Consider the following 22,170-nt stretch of genomic DNA (forward strand, 5'->3'; position numbering starts at 1 on the left):
GTTTTTGCTATTGCAGTGTTTTTTTTTAAATTAAACATTGGGGTGGATTTACTAAAGACAAATAGACTGTGCACTTTGCAAATGCAGTTGCACTCATTTTCCTTAGTAAATATAAATGTAGCAAAGCTTCACTAGGTAAAGAATACCCAAACAGATGCAAGGAAATGTTTTAAAAAAAAAGAACATTTTTCTTGAACACCACTGAATGATGGAAATCAACAAAGCTTTACCACATTTACTAAGAACAGGGGAACATGAGTGCAACCGCACTTGCAAAGTGCACAGTCTATGTACCTTAAGTAAATCCACTCCATTGTGTTCACCTTTTTTCTGGGGCACAAAAGTTCTTCCTTCATCAGGGCTTAAAGTTCTGCTCAAGATGAAATGGGGGTTAAAGTGTTTCTAAACCGACAACAGTAAAATCAGTTTGTATATACAGTAAATCATGCTTGTTATACTCACTGTGGAACCCAAGGGGTTACTCCCCTGCATTGTGTAAATAGGATGTTTGATCCTGGCTTCTCTGATCCTCACCTGCTGATAGTACAGAGTTGTAGAAGGCACTCTGCACATGCTCAGTTTGGTGTGTACTGCAAGAGGTTTTTCTTCTTTTTCTTGGGAGGGTGCATGTGATCAATACAGGGCCAATCAGCACTGTCCAGACAGAGGGTCAGGGGTTATGCAATCTCATAGGGCGTGAGAGGAGAATGAAAACTCCTCCTACCAGTGCTCAGCTGAACAGTGATAGAAGTCACAAGACTGCTCTAACGGCTCATGAGAAAAGGTCCGGGGATACCAGATATAGTGAATGCAGGATCCGGGGGAGACCAGATATAGTGAATGCAGGGTCCGGGGAGAGCAGATATAGTGAATGCAGGGTCCGGGGAGAGCAGGTATAGTGAATGCAGGGTCCAGGGAGAGCGGATATAGTGAATGCAGGGTCCGGGGAGAGCGGATATAGTGAATGCAGGGTCCGGGGAGACCAGATATAGTGAATGCGGGGTCCGGGGAGACCAGATATAGTGAATGCAGGGTCCGGGGAGAGCAGGTATAGTGAATGCAGGGTCCGGGGAGAGCGGATATAGTGAATGCAGGGTCCGGGGAGACCAGATATAGTGGATGCAGGGTCCGGGGAGACCAGATATAGTGAATGCAGGGTCCGGGGAGACCGGATATAGTGAATGCAGGGTCTGGGGAGAGCAGATATAGGGAATGCAGAGTCCGGGGAGAGCAGATATAGTGAATGCAGGGTCCGGGGAGAGCAGATATAGTGAATGCAGGGTCCGGGGTTTAGTAACACTTTAATGGATTCAAAAGTAGGATGGTTTATGACCTAAATTAAGCCAGAACGGCGCACTTAAACTGCAAATGCAGTAGTACTTATTACTTTGCATATGCAATTATTGCATAAACTGCAGCGCTGGGCATATTTTTGTGTGATGCCACCCCTGAAGCAAGATTGTGTTCCATGAAAACAATGAGGTGGAATTAAGCAGGCAATGTATGGTCACAAGTTTAAAATAAGCTTACATTTCCATTGAAACTGAACATCCAATAATGGTTTAGAGGTCTTTGTGATGCATAATTTTTTAGTATTTTTTTTTTCTAATTTAGATAAAATATAATGTATCTCATGAAAGTATGTCTTCAATAGTTGTGGCATGCATGTATTTTTTTTTTTTGTTAGGGAAAATGAGACACAACAGCTAAAGGATCAGATTGCACAATTGAAGGCTTCCATTGCTCAGGAGGAGGAGAGGGCCGCGGACCTTGAGCTCAAGTCCCGGGTGTTTGCCTTCGGACAGTACAAATCTGAGGATCAGGTGAGACGCACCTCCAGAGCAACCAATCAGATTTCAGAATACCATACAATCAACTCTAATTGGATATGAAGAGATACTAGACTTTTTCTTATTGAATAAAACTTCATTTGAAAATACCCAAAACTGTTAAGTCCTCAGTAGTAAGGAACGTCAGCCAACTGACCAGATGGTCTGTAGAACATCTCATATCAGTAGTAAGAACAAACCACACACAAACACATTTCATATGTAATAAGTTGGGTTGAATACAAAGAACTTGTGATTTTGTTTATGGGAGGACTAGAAAGGGAGTAAATGAGACCTTTTGCAGGTAGAAAAACCCTTACTTCTATGAAATGTTGGCTGACATGGCTGACCTCTCCGTCTGAATGTGTAAGTTGCCTGATGCTAGATGAGAATTATGTTAGGGAAGGAGTGAAAATCCTCCAACACAACTAAATATGTCTTTCATGATAGGGATAGCCTCCTGGCTGGTGAGGCACAGTATCTAGGTACCAGTTGGTCTTCACCAGAGCTCCTGATGGTAAAGATGGGTAGAAATCCAAGTTTTCCCTGGTTTTCTTTGCTGCAAACTGGCACCAGGTCTCAGCACTCAGAGGGCTGCCGGGACCAAAGTGCGAAGAGCGTTCATGATGCAGTAAAGGAGAGTAGATTGGTCTCGACCAGGGGTCACCACACTTTCCAAGCAAAGGGCCAGTTTATCGTCCTTCAGGCTTTAGGGGGGCCAGACTGTGGCCAGTGTGAGTAAAAATGACCCGGCCTCAGTGCCCCATCATTGGGTTTAATGGGACAAATAATGGCCCATTGTTGATATCATTGAGATGAATAGTATTCCCTTGATGGTGTCAGTGGGGGAATGGTACTCCACCAGTGGTGTCAGTTGGTAGAAGAGTGCCCAAGGGCCAGATAAGGGCAAAAAAAGGGCCACATCTTGCCTCTCAGGCTGCAGTTTGGAGACCACTGCTCTAGACAGTGGTTGTGGTAGGTGGCAAACAAAAGAGTAATCAGGTCAAGGCAAAGCCTGTGGCATGTGGCAATCAAGAAAGTAGTCAGGTTCCGGCAAAACTTGTGGCAAGTGATAGGCAAGAGAGTAGTTGGGTCCAGGTGGGGGTTAAGACAGGTGTAAGGCAAGAGAATAGTCAGTTCAGATAGGTTCAGCAACAAACGGGCAACTGGCAGGTAAACATGATAGCTCTTTAGCTCTCAGGTAGCTGGTGATAAGACACAGCACCAGCCCCTTCAAAGGTTGGGGCTTAAATATCCTTCTGGTCACAGGACATGACAGGAATCACTAGGACCTCTGGAAGTTCTGCAGGTAGAGGAGGTCATGGGACTCTTGGAAATCCCAAAAGAAGTCCTACAAGAACTTATGGAAGGCCTAGCAGGGATCCAGCGTGTACAGTAACAGCATAAATCTTACTTGTTGCTTGTGTGATTGATTTGCCTCTTTATCCACTTTAAAGTTGAACTCCAGGATAAACAAACATTGTCTAAATACATTCATCATATATATTGTTCCTTGAATCTTGGAGTCCTTTGTGTATTTCTTCCAGATCTGTGAAGTAATCCAGTGTGAGATTTTGACTTCCTGTAATAAAGACCGCTCACTCTTCTCTCCCTCTCTCCTTATGCAGGGTGACTGGTCTTGTTTCCACCCCCTCCTGTAGGTTTCTGTAGTAGGTGGAGCTTGCTGGGCTCCTCCCATAGCTCTGCTCTCTTCACAGGCTATGTATTGACAGTGATGATGTAATACCTGGGTTTGCAAAGGCATTTGGTGCACATAAAGTGGATTTCTATCCTTTGTGGCTTTTGAGGAAAATATGTAAATGAAAACATTGGTGACCGGAGTTCAGGTGTAAATATCTTCTCTAAGAGGGCACTGATGCTGTGTTAGTTACCCCTGCCTCTGGTTCACAGGACAAGATGCTGACATCTCTGAGCTCCAAGGTGGAAGAAGTTTACAGAGCTTGTATTGGGGAGAACCGTGCTAATCTCAATGCTCTGCAAATGTTAATGGTGATCGAACACCAACTGGAAGAACTGCTGGACAACATTGAGGTCATCCCTAAAGAGAGGATAGAGATTGCTGAGAAGGCCAAAGAGAAGGAACGAAGGCTGAGGTCTGTACCGACTTTCTTACATCTTTAGGGTCGCTGTTGATCGGTTTGGTCAGCTGTGTTTGACCTGCAATTGCTCTCCATCTAAGCTGCTTCATCCTGCTTCAAGCTGCTTTTGGGTTCCCTTAGACCAGCCTTTTTCAACCAGGGTGCCCAGGCACCCTGGGGTGCCTTGAGGTTTCTTCAAGGGTGCTGTGGCAAAATGCCTAAAAAATTGGCCAAAAATTGTGTACAAGCCAGAGGTGGATCAAGCCTGCCTTTTAGTTTCACAAAGCCACAGGTTTTCATTGTGCACCATTACGACCTTCTAACCGCCGGCGTCCTAACAACCAATGACATCATCAGTTGATAAGGAGGATATTGGTCACCTGCACAACATCCTTGTTGTCCCCTGCCCCTCTCCATCAGTGCTGGGGTCACATTACCTGAGTGATGGAGAAAAACGTAGGGAGAAGAAAAACATTGGGATACTAGTCAGTACCAGTGTGCAAACGTATATTTGATTTGGAAGAATAAATCACTTCTAACATTGGGTGTCCTATCTGTGTGGATGTTGATGCATTTATAAACGGTCTACGCATTCAATGCCTGTCTGTGCTCCCTTGGAGCGACCTCTGTGCGAGGTCCCGATTCATGTGATCACTGATTGGCCAATAAGTGATAACAGGAACAGTAGTAAACAAGATGTCACTTTCTGACATCATTGCTTACTACGTGTGAAATCTGTGAATGATCACCGAGGTCACATGGTACAAGGCTTTTCACAACAGCCTTGTACCATGTGACAAGCTGTGACCAATCACAGCTCTCACAGTATTTCTCAATGGCTGCAAGAATGCAGCTAGAGAGAAGGAGAATTGATTGCATTTACAGCCTTTATGGGCGCAAAAGGAATCAGTGTAAAAAAAGAAAAAAAAATCTTCATCACCGCCCACAAGTAATACAGTGTCACCATGGTGACACTGTACTGCTAGGGTGATGGTATGTTTAATAAAAAATATTAATAATATAAAAAAAAAAAATTTTAAAAATGTTTTTGAAAAATTGAAATTTTTGGTTATAAACTAATTTGGGTTATTTTTTTTTGCTAAAAAGATAGCTGAATACATTTTGGCCAAGATTTATAAAGAAAGATAAAATTTTACAAATAAATAATAAGAAAAAAACATTTTTTCAAAATGTTTGGGCTTTTTCATTTATATAGCAAAAATATAAAAATCCCAGTGGTGAATAAATACCGCCAAAATAAAGTTTTATCTGTCTCAAAAAAATGCTAAAAAATTCATATGGGTACAGTGTTGCATGACTGCGCAATTGTCATTCAAACTGTGATAGCGCTGAAAGCTGAAAATTGGCCTGAAATGGAAGGGGGTGGAAGTGTCCGGACATGAAGTGGTTAAGCAGTTATGGGGAGAGAAGCAGTTCTGCCGCAACAAAAGCCCATCATTGCAGGTCTGTAAGGAGTAGAAGGATGGCAGAAATCTAATTTGTTGGGATTCTATTGCAAGTTCAGCCCCAAGGCCAGAGGCCAGAACTCAGCTTTAATCACGCGTGCCAGTGTTAAGTGGTTTGTCTCATTTATGTAAACTGATACATTTTGCCATAAGACTTGCTTGCTGACTCACCACATGCAAATAGGAGAAAAGCCTAAAAAGAAGAAAAGAAAAAAAAGAAGAAAGCCTAAAAAGAAAACGAATGTTGGGAAAGGGACCTAGAATGCTCCAACCACTACAGGAAAGGGGCGGAGTATCAAGAAGGCAGGCTCACCTGGAGCAGTGGCATATTTCCTCTAGCTGATGGAACACTATTCCTCCCACTGACACCAATGATGGGGCACTATTCCTCCCACTGATACCAATGATGGGGCACTATCCCTCCCACTGATACCAATGATGGGACACTATTCCTCCCACTGACACCAATGATGGGGCACTATTCCTCCCACTGACACCAATGATGGGGCACTATTCCTCCCACTGACACCAATGATGGGACGCTATTCCTCCCACTGACACCAATGATGGGGCACTATTCCTCCCACTGACACCAATGATGGGGCACTATTCCTTCCACTGACACCAATGATAGGGCACTATTCCTCCCACTGATACCAATGATGGGGCACTATTCCTCCCACTGACACCAATGATGGGGCACTATTCAACCCACTGATACCAATGATGGGACACTATTCCCCCCACTGATACCAATGATGGGACACTATTCCTTCCACTGACACCAATGATGTGGCACTAGTCCTCCCACTGATACCAATTATGTGGCACTACTCCTCCCACTGCAAAATTAGTTATGAAGTAGCAACAAAAATAATTTTATGGTTGGGGGACACCACAACATGAGGAGCTGTATTAAAGGGTCACGGCATTAGGAAGGTTTAGGAAGGGTGAGAACTACTGCTCTAGCACATGGGGATGTCCCTGCTACTTTTCAAAGTAATATCTTGAGTTTTCTACCGCTTTAATGAAAGTTTTTGTATCTTTTAAAATCTGACTTTACTTCTCTTCATTCCTCAGACTTAGAGAGGAGAAGATTAAACAGCAGAAGCTGCACCAGGAGGAGAGGCTGCGTCGGGCCCTGGAGAGAGCACAAGCCGACCCTAAGAAAACAGTAAGAATCCCTCCGTGTTCTGGGTTTATTCCTCCTTGTATTAAACTCTGATCAGATGCCTCTAGTGCCCTGATGTCCATCTTGCAGGCCAAGGGACACCTGTGGCCCTTCGGTACTTGTTGTGTGGTCCTTGAATCCAAGCAGTCAGTAGTGGGAGTATTGATTTGTAAAGGGACTGCAATGACAGCAATCTCCGGCCATATCCCCAGACTCTGTCCTTCACCATGTCTCCAGCCACACCTGTAGCATGTCCATAGTCTCTAACCATCATCCGTGGTAGGCCCCAGGAGGGGACTGACAATTTGGAAACTCAGGCACTGCCCAAGGGCCCGGGGTCAGTAGGGGGCTCCATGAGATGCCCCTGGTACCTTTTTCATAGGCTTTTTTGAGTTTGGGCAAGGACACAGGGGCCCCATGATCCCCTATTGCCCGGGGGGCCCCATGAGTTGTCAGTTTGCCCCTGGTAGGCCCACAGTTTTCTATAGTATTCCATATAGCAGTATGTGGCCCCTGCCATCATCCAAGGGCCGCACATAATTTTCAATATCTGTAATGTAATGTTTGAGAAGACTGTCAGAGACTGCAGATGTAATAGAGGAAATGACGGTCAGAGAGTGTGGACAGGATACATATTTGGCCGGGGATATGCTGCAGAAGATAACACAAATCTGGCAACATGTTACAGGAGGCTAGTAGAGATCAATGCTAATCAATGTTCCCACTACAGACTGCTGAGGTCCAAAGGCTGCACATCAAATACCTGTAGCACTACCCTCATAAGGGGCGCTGGATTTAATTGGGTTCCCCTAAGCCCTGCACAGCCAGGCAACATGCATTTTCCACACTTGTACTTCCAGAGTCAGTAAAACAGTCCTTGAGCTGGTTTTTAGTTGTTTTTATTAAGGGGTTAACAACTTGGATGGGTTCTAGGGGTACATGGGATTCCCAAGAAACTGTAGAACTTGAGGAGAACGCCTTAGCAACTATGTACAAAAAGGAGGACTAGTTTCCGTGTACCTCTTCAAACTCCAGATGAATCCTCCTCTTCACCCAACTGTGCTGAGGGTATCCCTAAGCAAGGGGGTCCCAAAAGCTTGCAGTTAAGCAGTCCCAGGTGAAGACTAGTTGGGCTTGCACCTGACCGCCCTCTCCCCTTATCAGGCCCAGGGGGTGTAGGAGCACTCACACTGTCCTGTCCTGTCCTGTCAGCATGGTGGGTTGGTAGCTGCTTTCAGGCCTTTCCCTGGGTTGGCTCCTTCCCCACTAACAGGTTGTCCTCCATGGGAGACTTTAGGCAGTGGAGATCCTCCTGTCCAGCATCCAGCTTATAGGTAGGCTCCCCTCCCTGGGGCCCCCTCCCAGGCTCCACACTCCTCTCAATCCATCTTCCACCCAACTCCCCTTTCTTCACAGACTCTGTCATATTTGAGGGTTGCCCTGGGCACCATGTCCAGCCTCCTGCCAGGGGATTGACCAAGGTCCCTCAAACATGCAGATCTGGGCCTCCTTCCCTCCTCCTCCCCTGTTCCAGAAGGTTCTCAGGTTTCTAGAAAGGTGGGAGGGCTCCAGAAGCCCTGACCTGTCGAACCACCCAGTCTGTCCTGAGGTGAACTCCTGTGTCACTCCCAGGCTGACCCATCCCAGGCCGCTACTCAGCCTCCATCTAGCTAACCTTGAGGGCGTTACATACCAAATGGCTGCATGTGGCCCTTGGGCTGCAGGTTGGACACCAGGGACATTATTCTTAATATAGAAGATTTATATAGCTCCAACAGTTTTAGCTGTGCTTTCCAACATGAGGGCAGACAGATCAGTTACAGTACAGTTCAATACAGAGGGCCCTGCTCCATAGAGCTTACAATCTAAAATGGAGGTATAGTGAACATTATGTGCGACCCTTTGGTCATGTCAGGGGCCACAGTGGAGGTCATCTGTACCTCATAAGTTGACAACCACTGCTCTCATGGTTTTTCAGGCACTTGGCCCGTATTTCTAAGCATTTTCAAATCTAATTGGGTGCCCATAAACACTTATGAAATATATAAATGAAAGCACATCATTTTCAAGGGATAAGGATTACAGTTAGAAGAGAGCATTCCACAGTAAAAATTCTTACTCCAGCACTTGCAGTTTACAACTGTCAATGCTACTGGTTCCTGCTCTCTCGGCGCTGCTTCCCTGAACTTCTGTTCTTCAAAGAAAAGCGTTAGCAGTGGACAGTGTAGTCTGGAGGCAGTCTGTTAGCCTGAAAAAAGGGGGAGGAGCAGGGGAGTGCCTTGCCATTCTAGGCTACAGGGCTGTGTGTTTCTATAGATTCACCAACCCCCTTCCCCCTCACCCTAATACAGTTGCAGATAAATAAGTGCTGATCAGGGGCGGACTGACAACTCATGGGGCCCCCGGGCAATAGGGGATCATGGGGCCCCTTTGTCCTTGCCCAAACTCAAAAAAGCCTATGAAAAAGGTACCAGGGGCATCTCATGGGGCCCCCTACTGACCCCGGGCCCTAGGAGAGTGCCCGAGTTTCCAAATGGTCAGTCCGCCCTTGGTGCTGATTCTACGTTCTCTTACAGACTGGCAGAAGACTCATGACGCGCTCTGATCCACCTGCGCTGAAGCTCAGAACAGACAAGGACCAGGACAAAATCGACAAAGAGAAGGAGGAAGCCCTGTTGTTCTTCACCTAATACCCAATGAAGGCTCGCCAGCATTACTGGATGAACTGGCCTGTGCTCGGCTGAAATAAATGTTTGCAGTAAATGGTTATCTGTCATTATTTTCTATGCAACAAACATGGAGATGGAGATCACATAACAGCATGCCGCTAGTGAGAAAAGGATGCCAATACTGATCTTTATCTGAAAATGTCAATTTTGGGTGGAATGGACAGGGTTAAACCCCACACTCGGTCTTACCACTGTGGACCCCCCCACTACAAGATCTCCCCAAACCCCTGGCATGGCGGACAGGAAAAGTGAGACTTTGCAGCTAAGATGCCTGTACCACCAGCCAGCCAGTTCTCCCTGTATTTCTAGAGAGAATCCACTAGAGGGCGATGGATACAATATTCCTAAACCTGCTACTGGATTCCTGCTGGGAATATACAGAGAACCCATTTAACCCTTTGGCGCCGGCGCCTTTAAGGGTCGGGGTTTTAGGGTCATGTGACCACCGTGATTCGCTGTCACGGCGGTCACATGATTGGGAAAGTTCCTGATCACAAGAGGAGATCGGGACCTTTCCGTGAGTACCGGACATGTGTGCTGGGAACGCACGGGGCGCACGCTCTCAGTAATTATTTTTTTTTTAATTGCACGCAAATGTGCGGCCGCTCGGTGTCAAGGCCCAGACGCTTGGAGACATTTGCGTCTGCTCGGCATGAAGAGGTTAAAGTGATATTAAACCCAAAACCAAAAATGTAATATAGTGCAGCTTATCAACCATCAGATGTGATGGCTGCATTCATTTTCTTTCTTTTGGCCTTTTTTCACAAGGTGATCTGGCCAGTAAAACACCTTCTGTCTTAAAATGCCCCCACTTGGGAGGAAGGAGCACACGGGGCACCTTTGGACAGCAGCATTGTTAGACTGGGGGAAGGGGAGTGGTAAATGTACTAGAAGATTTAAATACACTAACAAGCCAAACTTCAGCTAATACTTTATAATCAGTTACAGCAAACAGTTTTTTTTATCTCCTTTTGGGATAAAGGTTTTACATGCTGTAAATATAAGCTGATCATTGTAAGCTCCCCTGCTAATGGTAAATGGCTTGTTTCATCTTTGTAACCAATACATTCTGTTGGAGAGCTTGTTCTTTTGAAAAACAACAGACTTTTTGCGTCACCAGATAAAAATAAAAGAAAGAAAGCCTAAAAAAGAAAACTAGTGCAGCCATCACATCTAAGAAATTGTAAGCTGCAATATAATAAATATTTGCATTTGGATTTAATACCATTTTAACGACTTGCCAACCGCAGATAGCCGAATGACAGCTTCACTGCAGCTGGCCAGTTCTGGGAAGACGTCATATGACGTCCTTCCGGAACGCACCCTCCCAGAACCGGTCGGACGCAGTGAAGCTGTCATTAATAATTTTTATTATTATTAATATGGTGATTATAATTATTATTGTTATTATTATTAATAATAATAATAAGAAGAAGAAGAAGAATAATTGCATTATTATTGTTTTTTTATTATTATTATTATTATGAACAACAATAATAATTGTAATCACCATATTAATAATAATAAAACAATAATAATACAATTCTTCTTCTTCTTCTTCTTCTTCTTCTTCTTCTTATTATTATTATTATTATTATTATTATTATTATTATTAATAATAACAAACAACAATAATAATTATAATCACCATAATAATAATAATAATAATAATAAAACAATAATAATACAATTCGTATTATTATTATTTTTATTATTATTATTATTAATAATAACAATAATAATTATAATCACCATAATAATAATAATAATAATAATAATAATAATAATAAAACATTAATAATACAATTCTTCTTCTTCTTATTATTATTAATAATAATAATAATAACAATAACAACAATAATAATTATAATCACCATATTAATAATAATAAAAAATATTATTATTATTATATTAATATTTTTAAGGTATCATTATTAATATAAATATTATTGTTGATAATACTAACAACAATAATAATAATACTTAAAAATACTAATAGTAATTATTATTATTATTTTTATTCCCTACATTTTTCATGAGTTGGCAAGGCAACAATGACGAGTTTTGGAAGGATGCTATTTTAAGTAAGGGTGGAGCCTGGCGTCCCTGCAGATAAGGCGCTGCTCCTGGGACTGTACACATGTTACGTTGTTTTCCTTTTCCCGTGTTGCGATAACATTATTATTTTAGACTGAACACGGCCCCTTCCAGCTTATAATAGCTGACATTTTGTTTTTAGTTGACACCGTATAAAAGCAACATATAGATTTGGGCGGAGTGCGCAGCTTGTATTCACCTGTGTGAATGAACCTCTTCCCGCCCACATAACACATGTGTATGACAGCTAAGAGAGCGCTCTTTAATGCCCACATTCCACACACAGTATATACATCTGTGGGCGGCCGAGGTCTCTGCGCTGAGGGCGCACTCTCTGCGCACAGTGACTAAGCTATCATAGACTTTGTTGAGGATGAGATGATGTCATCAGTCTGCTGCAGGCAGGAGGCAGCATTTCCCCCGTCTCCTCTCTCCCAATGTAAAGACTGTACATCGTAACTGTGTAGTCAGTCAGCTGCAGCAGGGGCTGGTAGGTGGCAGACATTTGTGGACACAGCCAAGAATTGTACAAGTACCAGAATTTACATGGGGGGATTCATGCTGGGGGGGGGGAATTGAGCAGCATAGTGGCTAAATGGTTAGCACTTCCGACTGGGTCATTGGTTCAAATCCCAACCACAGCACCGCCTGCCTGGAGTTTGCATGTTCTCCCTGTGCCTGCGTGGGTTTCCTCCAGGTACTCCGGTTTCCTCCCACACTCCAAAGACATGCTGGGAGGTTAATTGGCTCCTGTCTAAATTGTCCCTAGTACGTGTATGTATGAATGTGAGTTAGGGACCTTAGATTGTACACCACTTGCAGGTTATTTATTTCAGGTACTTATATAGCGCCGTCAATTTACGCAGCACTTTACATATATATTGTACATTCACCTCAGTCCCTAACCCTCAAGGGGCGTACAATCTAAGGTCCCTAACCCTCAAGGGGTGTACAATCTAAGGTCCCTAACCCTCAAGGGGTGTACAATCTAAGGTCCCTAACCCTCAAGGGGTGTACGATCTAAGGCACAAAAATAGAACAGAAAGAGGCCACCTGAAATGACACGAATGACTAGTGTCATAGTCATATCTCCGGCTCACTTAACATGTAAGTGTGGATCCATAAACCCAAGAAATGAGTAATTTTCATCTTTCTCAGATTGAGTAATTTTTGGAAACCCTTTATTGGGTATATAGACTCAGGTACTCACGGCCTGCTACTTACATAATATATGTGTTTGGAATTCACGCATTGTGACTACCTGGCTTCCCACCCCCATATGCACCTTTGAACAAGCATCAAGGACCTGATCCTATTTCAAGTCGACGGGAGTCTTCTTGATCTTTATTGATGGTAATATACCTATATTTTGTCTCTGTTTTCAGGGTTTTACTTGATGCCTGTGATCTATACAATAATCTTTATATATATCCCCAGAATCATTTGACACTGTGGACTTTGTTTCACTTGGGGTGGTTACCCAGGAAGTCCCCACATTTGAGAAGCGGGTATGACAGCCTTACAACTGAGAAGGTAATGAAAGTGTCCACTGACTACTGTATAGGGAGGTTTGGTGTGGCTTAGGTGCGATTCAGCTCCCATATCTTCATATATATCTATTTTTTATTTTTATGTTCCAGTTTCTACACACCAGGAGGCTACTCTACACATCCTGGCTCATATTGAGAACATATCTGCAGAATATATGGTTCATTCTAATACAAGTTGGAGATTTATGGAAACCTAGGATCAAACCACACCATTACCCTATATTGCCTTATATGGTACTCTACTTGCCAAAATGACCCTGAAATGAAGACGCTAAGTGCTTTTAAAATGATTTTATCTGTTTGACATGTTCACCGTGCTCATGTTTAACCTCCTTATGATCTATGTGATCAAATAAAATATTGTTTGTAATTTTTGAACCCATATTACTCCGCGTGGATCATTTAGTAACCTCCTTTTTCTAGGTAGGGGTGCTCTGGTCACACTACCATATTGTTTAGTACGATCTAAGGCCCCTAACCCTCAAGGGGTGTACAATCTAAGGCCCCTAACCCTCAAGGGGTGTACGATCTAAGGTCCCTAACCCTCAAGGGGCGTACGATCTAAGGTCCCTAACCCTCAAGGGGCGTACGATCTAAGGTCCCTAACCCTCAAGGGGTGTACGATCTAAGGTCCCTAACCTTCAAGGGGCGTACGATATAAGGTCCCTAACCCTCAAGGGGCGTACGATCTAAGGTCCCTAACCCTCAAGGGGCGTACGATCTAAGGTCCCTAACCCTCAAGGGGCGTACGATCTAAGGTCCCTAACCCTCACGGGGCGTACGATCTAAGGTCCCTAACCCTCAAGGGGCGTACGATCTAAGGTCCCTAACCCTCAAGGGGCGTACGATCTAAGGTCCCTAACCCTCAAGGGGCGTACGATCTAAGGTCCCTAACCCTCAAGGGGCGTACAATCTAAGGTCCCTAACCCTCAAGGGGTGTACAATCTAAGGTCCCTAACTCACATTCATACATACACATACTAGGGACAATTTAGACAGGAGACAATTAACCTACCAGCATGTCTTTGGAGTGTGGGAGGAAACCGGAGTACCTGGAGAAAACCCACGCAGGCACAGGGAGAACATGCTAACTCCAGGCAGGTAGTGCTGTGGTTGGGATTCAAACCAAGGACCTGAGTACTGCCAGGGGGAAGTGCTAACCATTTAGCCACCCTGCTGCCCATAAGTGAGGCCTGATGTGAATGTACAATATATGTGTAAACTGACAGCGCTATATAAGTACCTGAAATAAAATAAATTTGGGGGAAAGGATTTGTTCTAGAGTGGAAAATGTGAAGGGAAAGAGGATGTGTGCTGGGGGGGGGGGGGGTGAAGTAGAACTATAGGTAAAGTTTTTTTTTTTGGAGGTGGTGCAAGTAGCAGGTTTTGGCTAGGGTGCAAAACAGTCTAGCACTGACCCTGGCTGTAACACATGCGTTGGAGCTGCATTGCCTTAGTGCGTTGTGCTGCGGCTCACAGTCTGTTCCATTCAGCGGCTCTGCTGTGCAGTGTCATGCTTCCCATACTTGGAAGAAGGAAAATGTTTGCTGAAGCTGACCTTGTCGCTATCACACCACCTGTGAATGAGTAACCGCAGCCCAGAGCCGGCAGCCAGACTCCAGATCATTATTTAAAGCTGAACTCTGGTAGCCACAAAGGACTTAAATCCACATTGTGTACACCAAATGACTTTGCAAACCCAGCTATTACATTGTAAAAGTAGCCGTGACATCACCACCATGTTGTACATAGCCTGTGCAAGGATCAGAGCTGTTGGAGGAGCACAGCAGGCTCCACCCACTTTTGAAAACTACAGGAGGGGGCGGAGACAAGACCAGTCACCCTGCACAAGGTGAGAGAGCAGCAGTGAGCGGTCTTTATTACAGGGCGGCTCACACTGGATTACTGCACAGATCTGGAAGCTGTCTTTTCTGCTCTCCCATTGGCCCAGCCTTGCATTGATGATTCTATTACCATCCCCCTTTATGTGCATAGAATCCACACTGGCACAAATGGCCCGTTTCTGTAATATATTCTGTTGCTGCCAACCTGTTATTAGATGTGGTGGCTGCATTTGTTTTCAGATTAAGATATTTTTTCTGCAAGTACAGAAAAAAAATCCTGTTGGTCCTGCCAGAAATGAGGTTTCCCTGTGACGTCCTGTGTGATGAACTGAAATCTCAAAGAATCTTTTCATCCTTTTCAGCAATCTCCTGTAACTATAGAACACCTCCTCCCTATATGATGGAGAAGAGGAGAGTGGAAGGTGTTAGCAGTCCTGTCCTGGGGTGACATCAATGCTCCTCCATAGATACAGTGCAGTGAGTGAGCGTTGTCACCCTAGGACTTGTTGTGTGTTACTGGCAGGATCACCAGGTGAAAGGAAAAAGAAGAATTAAGCAGGTGACAGGCTCTCTTTAAAACTGAAAATTCCTCCATAGCCACAAAAGGATAGAAATCTGCTTTGTGTGCACCAAATGTCTTTGCAAATCTAGATATTACCTTGTAAATGTAGTGGTGACATCATCATTGTGCTGTGCATAACCTGTGCAGAGTGCCGAGCTGTGGGAGGGGCCCAACAGACCCCACCCACTAGACTGCCTGCAGAAAACTATAGGAGGGGGCGGAGACAAGACCAGCCACCCTGTACAAGGAGAGAGAAAGTAGCAGGTGCTTTACCTTACTACACTGGAGTTTCATCTAGAGCAGTGGTCTCAAACTGCGGCACAGGGGCCAGATGTGGCCCTTTGCTTGCCTTTATCAGGCCCTTGGGATATTATTCCTCCCACTGATACAAGGTACTATTCATTCTACACCAACAATAGGGCACTATTCCTCCCACTGACACCAATGATGGGGCACTATTCCTCCCACTGACACCAATGATGGGGCACTATTCCTCCCACTGAAACCAACGATGGGGCACTATTCCTCCCACTGACACCAACGATGGGGCACTATTCCTCCCACTGAAACCAACGATGGGGCACTATTCCTCCCACTGACACCAACGATGGGGCGCTATTCCTCCCACTGACACCAATGATGGGGCGCTATTCCTCCCACTGACACCAATGATGGGGCGCTATTCCTCCCACTGACATCAATGATGGGGCGCTATTCCTCCCACTGACACCAATGATGGGGCGCTATTCCTCCCACTGACACCAATGATGGGGCGCTATTCCTCCCACTGACACCAATGATGGGGCGCTATTCCTCCCACTGACACCAATGATGGGACGCTATTCCTCCCACTGACACCAATGATGGGACGCTATTCCTCCCACTGACACCAATGATGGGGCGCTATTCTTCCCACTGACACCAATGATGGGGCGCTATTCCTCCCACTGATACCAATGATGGGGCGCTATTCCTCCCACTGATACCAATGATGGGGCGCTATTCCTCCCACTGATACCAATGATGGGGCGCTATTCCTCCCACTGATACCAATGATGGGGTGCTATTCCTCCCACTGACACCAATGATGGGGCACTATTCCTCCCACTAATACCAATGATGGCGCACTATTCCTCCCACTGACACCAATGATGGGGCCCTATTCCTCCCACTGATACCAATGACAGGACACTATTCCTCCCCCTGACACCAATGATGGGGCACTATCCCTATGCACTGGAGGTTTCATTTTGAATGGCTCCACAACTCAGCAACACCTTACATGCGATGCCATGCTTTACTGCAACCCGGAAGTGTCATTGGGTCCTGGTATTTCTCCAATTCACCTAATAAAGATTGTGGTAGTAAAAAAAGAATGGTTTTACCAATGTGACTGTCGGATTCGGGACTTTCGCCATGCTGGACTAAATAAAGATGGAGTGATATGAAAGAAAATAAAGGTGAAATAAAGAAAGTAATCATTAACAGAAGGGTGTCACGTATTCCGAGCTTAGTCATGCCTGTGTGCTCTCCCTGCACCGCTGGTCGTCCCGGTCATTCTCAGTGCCGCTGAGTTAGCTAAGTTACACAGCCAGTGCTGTGCACGACTCCCCCTGTGCAAGACTCCCCCTGTGAAAGACTCCCCCTCTGCACGACTCTCCCTGTGCACGACTCTCCCTGTGCAAGACTCCCCCTCTGCACGACTCCCCCTGTGCAAGACTCCCCCTGTGCAAGACTCCCCCTCTGCACGACTCTCCCTGTGCAAGACTCCCCCTGTGCAAGACTCCCCCTCTGCACGACTCTCCCTGTGCACGACTCTCCCTGTGCACGACTCCCCCTGTGCAAGACTCCCCCTGTGCAAGACTCCCCCTCTGCATGACTCCCCCTGTGCACGACTTCCCCTGTGCAAGACTCCCCCTGTGCACGACTCCCCCTGTGCAAGACTCCCCCTGTACACGACTACCCCTGTGCACAACTCCACCTGTGCAAGACTCCTCCTCTGCAGGACTCCCCCTGTGCAAGACTCCCCCTGTGCAAGACTCCCCCTGTGCACGACTCCCCCTGTGCACGACTCCCCCTGTGCAAGACTCCCCTTGTGCACGACTCCCCCTGTGCAAGACTCCCGCTCTGCACAACTCCCCCTGTACACGACTCCCCCTCTGCACGACTCCCCCCTGTGCACGACTCCCCTCCCCCTGCACACGACTCCCCCTCTGCACAACTCCCCCTGTGCACGACTCCCCCTCTGCAGAACTCCCCCTGTGCACGACTTCCCCTGTGCATGACTCCCCCTGTGCAAGACACCCCCTGTGCAAGACTCCCCCTGTGCACGACTGCCTCTATGCACGACTCTCCTTCTACACGACTCCCCCTCTGCATGACTCCCCCTGTGCAAGACTCCCCCTGTGCACGACTCCCCCTGTGCACGACTCCCGCTCTGCACGACTCCCCCTATGCACAACTCCCCTGTGCATGACTCCCCCTGTGCACGACTCCCGCTCTGCACGACTCCCCCTATGCACAACTCCCCTCTGCACGTCTCCCCCTGTGCATGACTCCCCTCTGCACGACTCCCCCTGTGCACGAATCCCCCTGTGCAAGACTCTACTCTTTGTATTGGAGTAGAGAAATCTACTCCAATACAAAGAGAAAAAAACAAACTACCGTGTACCTCTAGTAACCACATACAACCCAGCACTAGAAGGAACAAGAAAAATAATCAAAGATTTACAACCCATCATAAGAGAGGATGGAACTCTGAAAGAAATATTCCAGCAACCCCCCAATACTGGCTTTCAAACAACCCCCCAATACTGGCCTTCAGACAACCCCCCAATACTGGCCTTCAGACAACCCCCCCCCCCCCCCCCACCCTCAGAAATAAACTAATCCATAGGGAACATCCTTCAGATTGTGATGGCACAAATAATGGATGCAAACCCTGCAATAAAAATGCTGCAAACTGTGCAACCGAATTGATCCATCAAAAAGTGTCAGACACTCAAAAGGGACCTTCAATATCACCGGATCATACAGCTGCACCTCCACTCATGTTGTGTACCTTATCATAGTTACATAGTTAGTCTGGCTGAAAAAGATAAAAGTCCATCCAGTTCAACCATTAAAACAAAAAAAATGCAGAAAATGCAGCAAAAGGATGTTATGTTGGTGGAACAGGACAGAAGTTGTGAACAAGGATGTATTTGTCCAGACATACCATCAAGGAACATAAAGAAGATGACTTCTGCACACCTGGGGGACATCATTTCGCACAACCGGACCACACTATGGAAGACCTCAATATCTTAGTTCTTAAAGGGAACTTTCAAAACTATCCAGGAAAGGAAAACTTTTGGACGAAGAATGATATTTCTATTTAATACAAAAGATAACGGCCTTAATTTGGACATGGGTTTCCTCACTCATTATCCAACAGTTTTACCACCCCCTCTGTGAGTGTTGTCCCAATCCACCCCCCAAGTGTTTGCTTTTGCTCTGTCTTATCTCTAGTCTAAAACTGAGCTCTTAGTATTCCCCCCAGCCCGTGCCCCCTCCCCTGACTTCTCCATCAAGATCAATAATACAATCATCAGTCCCTCCCCTCATGCCAGGGTGCTAGGTGTAATCCTGGACTCCCATCTGTCCTTTCAGCCCCAAATCCAATCCCTGTCCAAATCTTGTAGACTTCACCTCCACAACATCTCCAAGATACGGCCGTTCCTAACCTCGGAAACCACTAAGCAACTTATTCACTCCCTTGTTATCTCTCGCCTTGACTACTGTAACTCCCTCCTCATTGGCTGACCTCATTGCAGGCTATCCCCTCTTCCGTCTATCATGAATGCTGCTGCCAGACTCATCCACCTTACTAACCGTTCTGTATCTGCCACCCCTCTCTGCCAATCCCTCCACTGGCCTCCACTCAGTGTCCTCCACCCCTCTCTGCCAATCCCTCCACTGGCCTCCACTCAGTGTCCTCCACCCCTCTCTGCCAATCCCTCCACTGGCCTCCACTCAGTGTCCTCCACCCCTCTCTGCCAATCCCTCCACTGGCCTCCACTCAGTGTCCTCCACCCCTCTCTGCCAAACCCTCCACTGGCCTCCGCTCAGTGTCCTCCACCCCTCTCTGCCAATCCCTCCACTGACCTCCACTCAGTGTCCTCCAACCCTCTCTGCCAATCCCTCTACTGGCCTCCATTCAGTGTCCTCCACCCCTCTCTGCCAATCCCTCCACTGACCTCCGCTCAGTGTCCTCCATCCCTCTCTACCAATCCCTCCACTGGCCTCCATTCAGTGTCCTCCACCCCTCTCTGCCAATCCCTCCACTGGCCTCCATTCAGTGTCCTCCACCGCTCTCTGCCAATCCCTCCACTGGCTTCCACTCAGTGTCCTCTATCCCTCTCTGCCAATCCCTCCACTGGACTTCATTCAATGTCCTCCATCCCTGTCTGCCAATCCCTCCACTGGCCTCCACTCAGTGTCCTCCATCCCTCTCTGCCAATCCCTCCACTGGCCTCCACTCAGTGTCCTCCACCCCTCTCTGCCAATCCCTCCACTGGACTTCATTCAATGTCCTCCATCCCTGTCTGCCAATCCCTCCACTGGCCTCCACTCAGTGTCCTCCACCCCTCTCTGCCAATCCCTCCACTGGCCTCCATTCAGTGTCCTCCACCCCTCTCTGCCAATCCCTCCACTGGCTTCCACTCAGTGTCCTCTATCCCTCTCTGCCAATCCCTCCACTGGACTTCATTCAATGTCCTCCATCCCTGTCTGCCAATCCCTCCACTGGCCTCCACTCAGTGTCCTCCATCCCTCTCTGCCAATCCCTCCACTGGCCTCCACTCAGTGTCCTCCACCCCTCTCTGCCAATCCCTCCACTGGACTTCATTCAATGTCCTCCATCCCTGTCTGCCAATCCCTCCACTGGCCTCCACTCAGTGTCCTCCACCCCTCTCTGCCAATCCCTCCACTGGCTTCCCATTGCCCAATGGATAAAATTCAAAACATTAACAATCACATATAAAGCCATTTATAACTCTGCCCCAAATTACATCACCGATCTTGTCTCCAAATATCACCCAAACCATATTCCTGCTCTCTAGCTCCCTTGTCTCCTCCTCCCATGCTTATCTCCAGGACTTCTCTAGAGCATCCCCCATCCTCTGGAATTCTCTACCCCAATTTATCAGATTATCGCCTACTCTGCCCACTTTTAGGTGATCTCTGAAAACTTATCTCTTCAGGGAAGCCTATCCTGCCCTCAGCTAATAACGGAATCTTCTATTCCTCCTACCAGTCCATCCCCCCCACAGTTATTACCTTTTGTTCCACTAGCCCCTCCCTCTTAGATTGTAAGCTCCCAGGATCAGGCCCTCCTAACCCTCTTGTATTGAACTGTATTGTTACTGTATTGTCTCCCTTTATTTTGTAAAGCGCTGAGCAAACTGTTGGCGCCATATAAATTCTGTATAATAATAATAATTTATTTGTTTTTTATTCTTCTTTCTGGAGGTCTGGCTCTGGTCAGTGGAGATGCATTGTGGAGCAGTAGTTCCTTTTTGCAATGCAATGTACTCAAAAAAATTACTGCATTTTTTTTTTTTTTTTTAAGTCCGCAAACGTGCAACTATAACGTAAAAACCCGTAAGTGTTCACAAAAAATGTGCAAGTGCAAAACACCACACGAAAAAGTGCACTTAGGGGTGTGCTGTGTCCTACCCCTAAAGGGGCTTTGACCGCTTACCCTGATCCCCCGGGGCACGAAGCTCCTGACGGGGACAAGGTTCCCACTTGGTCCTCCTGGCCAAAAGGCCTGGTGGACCACCGTTCCCTATGCCCAGCCGAAGCCGGACATTCAGTACTAGGCAAGGGGACTCTCCCGGAGAAGAGCCTCCTAGGGATCAGGGGAGGAAGGAACCGTATGGCCACACATCCTCCCCCTAGACTTCAGGGTAGGCCCGAGGACCCACACCCTCCATCTGTGAAAAACACACACATAAGGCAAAGAAAAAGTGACAAACGTGGGTAAGTGCGTAATAAATAAGAGAAAGAAAAAATAAAAAAGTGGTACCGTGCCGAATCGTGCACAGACCAGGCCCTGAGGCCCGTAGCAAAAATTGCCCTGAACTTAGCCAAAAGGCCTGGTCCTTAGGGCGCTGTGCAAAAAGAGGTGAAAAACAGTGGCCATGTGTCATCTTCACACCGTGGGGTCCCACACCCAAGTGTTACTAGTGACACCCCTGAGAGCGTCTTCCCCAGGGGACACTGAGTTTGCGGACTTTTTGCGTCCCCAGCCCCTGGCCAGACCAAGGTAGATCCGTCCAAATCAGGAGGTACTGGGTCTTTCCAGTCTTCCCAGAGGAATTACTCCCGGGGCCCCAGCTTAACTCGTGGCGCTCCCCGGTTTCTGTCCCTCCGGTACTAGCCTTCCGGACCCCCATCATTCCAGTGAGGGTACTATACAACAACCATCCCCGCAAAGCTAGAATGGTCGGGAGCACCCCCACTGGACACTGATAAGAACAGATACTACACTTGATCTTAGCCAAAAGGCCGAGAAGCGATAAAATTACTGCATGCAATATTTGATTCTGCCATACACCACCACAATGCAGGCACTATCCCTCCCACTGTCACCAAAGATGGGACCTTGTCTCTTCCCACTGACGTTGGGACGTTTTCTACTCCCAAGGGCCACAGTTCAGCCCCCCCTAAAGTCTGCAGGACAGTAAACTGGCCCTTTGTTTAGAAAGTTTGGAGACCCCTGGTCTAAAGCTTAGTACTCATAATAAGAATATCATGTGAATGGTTGTTCATTTTTTTG

The 22,170-nt window shown here is 46.6% G+C and overlaps 1 protein-coding gene, 1 long non-coding RNA gene and 1 pseudogene across 3 annotated transcripts in view; 2 read left to right on the plus strand and 1 right to left on the minus strand.

Annotated features, from left to right (window-relative positions):
• Positions 1-9,328, plus strand: part of CFAP100 (cilia and flagella associated protein 100) — a 28,431-nt gene extending 19,103 nt beyond the window's left edge. For both annotated transcript variants that reach the window (XM_089672287.1, XM_089672286.1), the window contains exons 13-16: positions 1,688-1,823; positions 3,741-3,943; positions 6,475-6,568; positions 9,142-9,328. In XM_089672287.1, coding sequence (XP_089528413.1) covers positions 1,688-1,823; positions 3,741-3,943; positions 6,475-6,568; positions 9,142-9,255 — 547 coding nt within the window. In that variant the 3' untranslated portion in view covers positions 9,256-9,328. The remainder of the gene's footprint in view (positions 1-1,687; positions 1,824-3,740; positions 3,944-6,474; positions 6,569-9,141) is intronic.
• Positions 9,329-12,285: 2,957 nt separating this feature from the next.
• LOC149467090 (uncharacterized) lies at positions 12,286-13,319 on the plus strand. The gene is made up of 2 exons (XR_016312031.1): positions 12,286-12,924; positions 13,032-13,319. It is a non-coding gene; the product is annotated as an uncharacterized LOC149467090 (long non-coding RNA).
• An 8,476-nt stretch (positions 13,320-21,795) lies between these two features.
• On the minus strand, positions 21,796-21,911 carry LOC149467091 (U2 spliceosomal RNA; annotated as a pseudogene).
• Between the last annotated feature and the right edge of the window lie 259 nt (positions 21,912-22,170).

This window comes from Staurois parvus, unplaced genomic scaffold (genome assembly GCF_062004578.1).
Source record: "Staurois parvus isolate SC_StPar_1 unplaced genomic scaffold, SC_StPar_1.0 ptg000124l, whole genome shotgun sequence".
NCBI classification, from domain to species: domain Eukaryota; kingdom Metazoa; phylum Chordata; class Amphibia; order Anura; family Ranidae; genus Staurois; species Staurois parvus.